Consider the following 8607-nt stretch of genomic DNA (forward strand, 5'->3'; position numbering starts at 1 on the left):
ATGTGACGGAGTTACGAGTTCTTAGAGGATCAGTGGCCGGTAGGGCGGCATTAATTTGATCCACCGTGTTTTGTCGGTTGAGGCCCTCCCTCGAGTCGACGCGGTTCGGGTCAGCGGGGTTCGGTAGTCCCCGTAATTCGCTTTCCTCGTTTTCTGCCACAATCTCGGTATTATTGACATGGCCAGATTGCTCAACATCAGCCATTAGTCCGTTTTTGACGAGACAAACGGGGTGGGAGTGTTACGGTTTGGAGGTGAGAACGACAAGAATCAGGACCAAGAACTATTATCCCTGCCCCACGGTGGGCGCCAAATTGTTTACCCCGGATTCGGTAATCAATTGAATTTGTGTGTGAGTATAGGATATGTGCTTGAGTCCCAATGTTTATTACAAACCGTGGATGAGAATGCTTATTGATAAGCGAGCAAGGAGCGCAAGTGACGGATGACTCCGCGTATGGCCAATTGATTGAAGAAATATGATACAGATGACAAACTTACAATGGAAAATATCAATATTGAGATTGCAAGAACTGCATATATATAGGTATTGTGTTACAAGTGTTCTTTTGAATAAAGATGAACCAACCCCCAAAGGGAGGAGGGAATGCCCTATTTATAGTGATGAACCCGTGGGCCTTCCTCAATATGAATTAATAAAATAATAATAAAGGGACAGCACCTGAATGGATGTGATGGGATTTGACTGACGGCGCCGTCTGACACACGCATAGTTGATAGCCGACCATGATGTGACACCACTGCTGCGCCCCAGTAACGGTCATAACGGACCAACGGACTCACGGGTACCGGACCTCCGGCGGTAACCCCCCCGGAAAGAGATCTGAAACTTCGGTAGCTTAAAAACCGGGACCGATGATGCTTCCGCTCGGCTTTGATCCGAATGCTTATCCGGAAACCAGATGCCTATACACGAACTTTCCCTCCTTTTCCTCCGCCGAGCCACGACTACCCTGGATTGGCCCTCATCCGGTTTTCACCGTATACAAGAACAAGTTAAATATATTAACTATACAATGTCTTATGATATTCTATGTAAGTTAGAATACTCAAAAGCTAAAGATTTCTGAAACTTTTATCTTCCTCTAACACAAGAAAGATTGACTAATTCTTATGGAAGAAAAATATACGATTAAACTTAGTGAATTTCATGATAATTTCGATCTAATTTAATATATTATGTATATATGTAAAAATTATGTATATAATTTGTCGGTTCGGTTCAGTTTTTTCTTCGGTTTAATTTTAATAAATTCAAAACCAAACCAAATAAGATCGATTTTTAAAAATTTAAAACCAAACCCCAAAAAATACTGATTTATTTAATTTCTTTAATTCGGTTTGCCCGTTTGGATCGGTAGTTAACCAAACCATAAACACCCCAAAATGAAAAATGCTGGATTTACGGGAGTTTTATTTTCAGACTCACACCTAAAGTTTAAGGGGGAATAAAAAAGAGTAACAAAAAGAGGAAACATAACATTTCGGTAAAATTAGTGGTTGTGTGAGCTAGGTTCAAAATCTTGTGAAGCACCTTTCATCCCCCAATTTCTGGAACCACCCCTCCCAAAATAATAAAGAAAAGAATAAGGAAAACGTATAATATTTGGTGGTAGTTGGTATGCATGTGATGGTTTTAGATTTGCTTATGCAGTGTCATTTTCACATAACTGTCCATACCATGACAAAAAATCTTTTGTTAGTTGCTCATATCTTGTCGGTGTTCACTTTCTTTTTCTTTTCTATAATAGTTTTTGTGATTCAAAAGAAAAAATAAATTAGATGCACGAATAGTCAAAAGAGTTGTTCAGCTGTCCAGTCACGAGATTTTTTCTTCCGTCTCACTCCTGTTTTTTTGGCTGCTGGTAAAAAAAATCATCTGGCTGGTATATTTGTACTGCAAATACAAACAAGCGACATTTCATTTCCAGCTAAGAATATTCGGGTGCTTAATAAAGAGAAGGCAAAGTTGTGTCTTAACTTGAAGGTTCCAACACCAATATCTATCACTCACAAAGTTAAGATTCTCAATATCTCAACGGTTAGATTTTACATATGGTTGTAATCTATTTTTATGACAGGGTCAAAGCATATATATATACAAAATAATTCCAGATATAGATCAGTACAGATTTGCATACACTTCACAACATTAAACAATTACCTTTGGGCAGTGTTGTTGGCAAATACAATGATAAACAAACAATAATGTTATATTATTGTGAAAAAAAAAAACGAAAAAAAAAACAAAGAAGAATAAGTGCAGAAGACTTCATCACATTCTACCTGCAAATTCAACGACAGATTCATGCACAAGCTCTTCGAGCAACTTCCCTTCAATTTCGATTTCTACATTGTCTAATTCTAATCTCAAATTTTCAAGCCACCATTTCCCCGTTACCTCCTTCGTTACCATTCCCTCCACCACCAGGCTGTCTAAGTCCCCGCCATCAATAGAGAGATATTTCGCTTCACTAGGAAACCATTCCTTCATTCGGTCCCACACTTGGTCCAACAATACTAGCCTAGTTCCCTGTGGCAGATTATTATGGACCCCCATAGAAGGTATGGCTCTTTGGCAATTGTCTGGCCCATATCCTGCAATTTCTAGTAAAGCTGCATTTACACAATCAAACACAAGCTTCTGGGTTGATCTCCTTTGTCTTCGCTTAGCCTCATGTAGTGTCTCCTTCTCATTCAGATCAATGTATTTTTCTCTGAGTGACGGGTCCAAAGGGCTTTCAGGAGAATGCCACATGGTTGAGAAAGCGACAGACTGCACTTCATCAAGACCGGCCACGGCTAGTAATGTTTGAACAAAAGAGAACCATTCACGTTCTACTTCCTCAATCCTCTGAGTGGATGATGATGGTCTCACGTAAACTGAACTGGCTGTATCTGCACAAGAATCTTCCCATGATAATGTACGAGCAATTGATCCTATTGGAGGAGATTTATCGATCAAGTTGGACTTTATAGGGTGAAGAGACAACTCGGCACCTGCTAATTTGATTGGGCGGTGGAAGAAATAGTTTAAGTTTTATATCAAGAAAGAAAAGAGAAACCAGAAATTATGGTAGATTGTTGACGACATTTACCATGACGGTCTGGCTTGATACTGCCAGATGATATACGTGCTGGATGTTCATCCTCTTCAAATGGTGCCTCCAAAACTGATATAGGACTTGGTTGGTCCTGGTTCTCACATGGGTGTCCAGCGTGCAAAGATCTTGCTCCAGAGAGCACAACCTACAAAAAGTATTATAATATAAATCTACTTTGAGCAACTTCTTGAGCAGTCATGTCGACACTATTTGAGCTCTCCAGTTTCAGATAGTTCCCACACATAAAAGTAAAATAAAAAATTTAAAGACACCGCAGAGAGTGATCTCATAAAATATGCAAGAAATTGTAAATGCATGACATGACATTAAAGGTGTGTAGATGACAACCACAAACAAAATACTGATGTAAAATGCAAATGAACCATTTTCCAACTTGCAACAGTGTAATAGGAAGAAACATCAGGTAACTGCTTTACCTCAGGAGAGGTTGTGCCTTGCTTCCCAACTAAATCTTCACAAGTTAGCGCACATGATGATTCACGAAGATCGCTTGCTGAGCACTCAATCCTTCGGTCATCAAGGAATTCACCACTATATTTGTCAACTTTTGATAGAGAATGTAAAGGCTTTGCACCTGAGTGCAATTCATCATTGGATTGCAAGCACTTGGCTCCGTTTTTGTTTGGCTTTTTGTTCCTAGAGAAGAAAAGATTTGAGACCTTCCCTTTCAGTGATGATTTTGCACTTCTCGGTTTTGTTGTCTGCTTGGGGAGGTCATTTTCTCTGGTCACAGGATCTGGGGCACCCACATTCAACTGCGAACTGAATGCAGTAGAGGATAGAGGGACAGATTTAGACTTCAAGAGATTCCTTGGTGACTTGTTGATAGCTTCATCATCTTTGGAATTACTCACCGAGGCGGAATTTGAAATCTGGGGATCTTCTTTAATACTCTCCTGCTCTATTCTTCCTGCCGTCTTAATATCAGAAAGAGCAAGCATCTCACCTAAAGTGCTGCTGGAGCTTCTCCTCATTTGTCTTTGTTCTTGACAACTGCCATTAGATGCCACCATCGCCCATCTCTCAGAAAGTCGCTTCTTGGCTTCTCTAGAAACTGAAGATTCAGGGGAATAAGAAGCACGGCCCAAGGAGGAGCAAGAATAAGGGCTGCCAAACCTATTGATATAATCCCACGAGTGCCTAGAAGCAGGTGACATGACTTCAGAATCACTGATATTTCCAGCTGCATACTCTTTTTCAGATTTATTAAATGAGCTTTCATCACCAGTGTAGCCATTTGCAAATACAGAAGAAAGTAATGTTTCATCCCTTTGATGTCCACCTATGTTTACTCGCATATGCTGTGTGATAGTTTGTGCCACTTCTCTTGATTCTTGAGCTTCATTAGCCTCCATGTTGACGAAACTTGTTTCAGTTTGTGATACTCTTGGTGATGCTGACGGTGAAGAACTTGCAGCCCTATAGTTGTGAGTCTTACCAAGGCTTGGTTTTAACACGACTATCCGTGTAGGTTGAGCATGATTTTCATCAATGTTCCAACTTGCTGCAGGAGGGGAAAATGCCATATGGTTTTTTGCCCTGTTTCCCAGACCTACATGGGTTGTTCTGTTTATTTCATTTTTCTTCACTGATCCACCAAATTTACAATCATCAACCATTTTTGATGGTCTTAGAACAGTTATTCGCTTTGTCTCAGGAGGAGGAGGTATAGACTGCAACTTATATAAATGCTGAGAAAACATTGGATTTGGTTCTTGCAGAAACTTGAGGAACAGATCCGTGTTGGAACTTAAGACATCCAATGCATCTTGGAATTCCTTAGACTCGCGAAGTTGTTCATCTATGGATAAACATTTTGCTTCAATAAACTTCTGACGAACAAAGGCTGACTTCTTGTCCAAACTAGTTTCGTCGTGTCTTTCCTTTTGTGGGGATTTACTTCTCACACGGTTCGTTTTTTGGGGTTGCTGCCAAACTTCATAAACATCTTTATATTCATTCTGCTCTGGGTATTGATGAAATTCTTGCTGCATTTCTTCCGTCAAGGATTCATTTTCGTGCTGGCAATAGCTGAAAGAGGAATCTGTATGACACCGTGAATGACCTCCAAAATTACGTCTTATAGCTGGAGCAGATTTCTGCGGAAGAGCATCAAGCCCCATCAGCTTGGCAACAACACTAGGTGGATTGTGACTAGAATCTATTTCCTTGGACATTTCTTGGGCTATAAGCATCTTGATTGGTGTTCCATTTGATTTCCTGTTTGAACTAGTCCTCTTCAAATTCGAGACAACCTGCATGGCACCATAGCTAAGCATTAGTTTTTAAGTCAAACTCTGCAGAAAATCAACACCTTGCTCTCTAAATAAATGTCATCTAGATAGAGGATGCACCAGTTTTTCTTCTACGTGATCCTCAGAAGATGGCGACAACCTCACCAGATCTGATTGGCTCCTCGAGAGTGAACCTGCAATAAGCTGGATCAGCTCAATATGCAGACTCGACCTCATAGTAATAGATGACATAAACTACAGGGCCAAAAGCCAATGCTTGCAGCCGTCCAAACTAAGTTTTTTTCAATGCTCAATACATTCTTGGGATATTAAATTTGAGTAAATATTTCACAGAGACAGCATTCATGCCAATGAAAACGGGAGACAGAAAAGAAAAAAAAAGTAACATAGAGTTTCACCATCGCGATGGGGTTTATCTGTAAGCAGCCTATTTCCTGCCACCCCTGAATTTAAATCAAAGAGGTTCACCATTCGTCCCAAGCATCCTGGAGAAGGTTTATCATGATTACAACTCTTCCCATTCGGAAACCCATTCATCTTAATTCCTGATATTGCACAGTGAAGAGCATAAATCCCAAAGAGCACATCAAATAATCATCTCTTAAACAGTAAAGAATTAAAATCACCAACAATGTCTAACCTCTATTCATATCTTCATAAAAAGAACGGCATTCCACATATATTGAGTATAGAAAAGGTATGTTTTTACAGGTATAGACCTATCTATGCAAATAGAAAAAAGGGAGAGATTTAGCCAGGAAACAGCTCAATAAACAAAAAGCATTATTCCTCATCCACTAAGACTACATGAAACTATGAAAGGTAAAATCAAAGAGAAGTTACAGTGACCAATGATCAGACATAGAAAAAAAAAAAAGGGAGAACCCGTAGATGCTGAACGGATCAGGATATGATCAAAAATCAAACTGCAAGCCTTCAGCTTTCATGCAAAGAACTCTAAAAGAGATTAAGTTTGTTCAAAAATTTAAAGACTGAGTTCTTTTCCAAAAGAAAAAATTTCACAGTTTTGCAAAAGAATTCCCTTCAACCAAATGCCACCAGAGTAACTGTTTTCAGTCTTTGCAAAGACTGGAAAACTGCTCCATAGTATTTTTACTAAACAATACCTATTAAAGATAGACCAAGAAGTAAATTTAAAATCGGAGATATTTGCTCACTGATATACGCTTCACAATAGAGAGAACACGCGATCACTCTAAAAACATTCATGCCAAAGATATGGATTTCTGAAGATACAATCTATATCATTTGCACAATAACATAATCTCAATAGCAATAACAGAATACTACCTCCGTCCCAAAATAAGTGTCGTTTTAGCAAAAATAATGTCCCAAAATAACAGTCGCTTTAGGAATTCAAGTAATTGTTTCCAATTATACCCTTATATTAAAGAGCTACTTCTTCCTAATAGTACTCAATTCTCAAGAAACATCTTCTCCCTCTGTCCCAATTTATGGGGTAATTTTCACTTTTCGAGAGTCAAACAAGAAAATCTTTGACCGCGGTTTATTCATATGCCCTTTAAATTGTTAATTATTGTGACTTATAGTACTTTTTATGTAGTTTCTAAATACGTAAACTATCTTTCAAAAAAAGTTAAAGACCGTATGTCCGAATTCAAGGTCAAAATAAAGAAGTTTTGAGTCTCGAAATTCGAATTGTACGACATAAATTGGGACAGAGGGAGTAATAAATAGGGATAATTTAGTAAGTTATACATCGTATTTATCGATTTCTTAATGGACTTGAAATGAGCTAAAGCGACACTCATTTTGGGACGGAGGGAGTAATTTTTTTGTCATACCCCATAGTATATTTTGGCTAGATTGCGCAACAGCAAAAAATACAGATCAGTCACCATTTTGCCTCAGTAAGTTTCTGTACAATAAGTTAATCAAGCTACAATTCGCAAATGTCTTCACTGTAAAAGTAAAAAAAAAAAAAAATTACTCCAAAAGCGAAAAAAAAAATGTAAAAAGAGAGAAAAATTCGATTTACCTTAGTAAAAACGAGATCGGAAAGCCGAAACAAGAAAAAAGCACTAGCAGCTCCACTTAGAAGCTTCACAGTATCAAAATATATGATAATATAAACCTCAAAGTACAATCACTAAAGCTCAGAGTACAATCATTAACACCGCGGAGTTGTCGGCGGAAACGGAAACCTAACATTCCGGCCGGAGATTCCGTTCCACCGACAAACGGACTTGAATAGATTTAGTATATTGTGATTAATTAATGAGGCTTTCAATTACAGTAAGATATAGAGAAGTAGTAGTAGTAGAGGAGAAGTGAAATGAAAATTTTCTTTCTAACATTCAATAAGGACAGAAAAAAAATAGATAGTGCCATTTTTTCTAAATAAAGTAAAAAGTAAAATTTATTTGACAATGTGAGGTCCTTGTTGTTTTATATTATTATGTTATGACCCACATTGTATTTATTTCATTCAGATTTGCCCCCACTCAAGGATTGAAACGTGAAAATTATTCTTTCTTAGATATATTTAGTTTGATTATACAGTACTACAAATTGGTATATAGTGTATAATTTAAATATTTATTTACTTCAAAAAAAAAAAAAAGTTTGTTCATTATTATGAGGTTTAGTTTTATCATTTTAATATTCTAATCCACATATTATTTCATACATGTATTCTTATTTCACATTCTACCCCACATAAAATATAAAACATAAATTTTCTCATTATTTATGTGGCATTTTATATAAGAACAAAATAAATATTAACCATACATCGTATTAGCTATACTGAATTTTATATCAAGAGTAATTTTCCAACGAACAATATACTGTATCAAATGTTGATTAACTTTATTGAGAGACTAACCAAACAACACCCAAGTGTGTAACAGTAGCGCTCGTGGATGGTTGATGAAGTTATCGAATGTGGTGGAATGGATGGAATTTCTCCATTTTTAGTTAAGATTTTCGGGTTCGAATTTGCAAATGAAAAAAAATCAACGCCGGAAGCGTTTTCCCCTCAAATGGGACCTACATGACTTGAATGTAAAGTAGTCCAATTAATGAATTTATGAACTCCAACTGGTTATACCCAAAAAAGACAAAGATGGTCGATGAAGTTGTAATTATAGATATTTCGTGATTATATGCAATACAATGTTGAGACTGCAAATTTGAATCATAATATTTCGAGTCTAGATTTA

General features: G+C 37.5%; 1 protein-coding gene across 10 annotated transcripts; it reads right to left on the minus strand.

The window, feature by feature from the left end:
• Positions 1-1703: 1703 nt before the first annotated feature.
• Positions 1704-7723, minus strand: LOC132610245 (uncharacterized). 10 transcript variants are annotated; one of them, XM_060324548.1, is made up of 9 exons: positions 7422-7723; positions 7228-7344; positions 6042-6120; positions 5800-5946; positions 5501-5574; positions 3563-5401; positions 3120-3270; positions 2308-3024; positions 1704-1918 (listed from the first exon to the last, which is right to left on the minus strand). In XM_060324548.1, the coding sequence occupies exons 2-9, from the start codon at positions 7282-7284 to the stop codon at positions 1863-1865; spliced, it is 3120 nt and encodes a 1039-aa protein (XP_060180531.1). In that variant the 5' UTR covers positions 7285-7344; positions 7422-7723; the 3' UTR covers positions 1704-1862. The 10 variants fall into 10 exon arrangements, with proteins under 10 accessions (XP_060180531.1, XP_060180532.1, XP_060180534.1 ...); XM_060324549.1 differs by having other exon boundaries at positions 2308-3021; positions 7422-7721; XM_060324551.1 differs by lacking the exon at positions 7228-7344 and having other exon boundaries at positions 7422-7722.
• Positions 7724-8607: the final 884 nt, after the last annotated feature.

The sequence above is a fragment of the Lycium barbarum genome, chromosome 9 (assembly GCF_019175385.1).
Source record: "Lycium barbarum isolate Lr01 chromosome 9, ASM1917538v2, whole genome shotgun sequence".
Classification (NCBI taxonomy): domain Eukaryota; kingdom Viridiplantae; phylum Streptophyta; class Magnoliopsida; order Solanales; family Solanaceae; genus Lycium; species Lycium barbarum.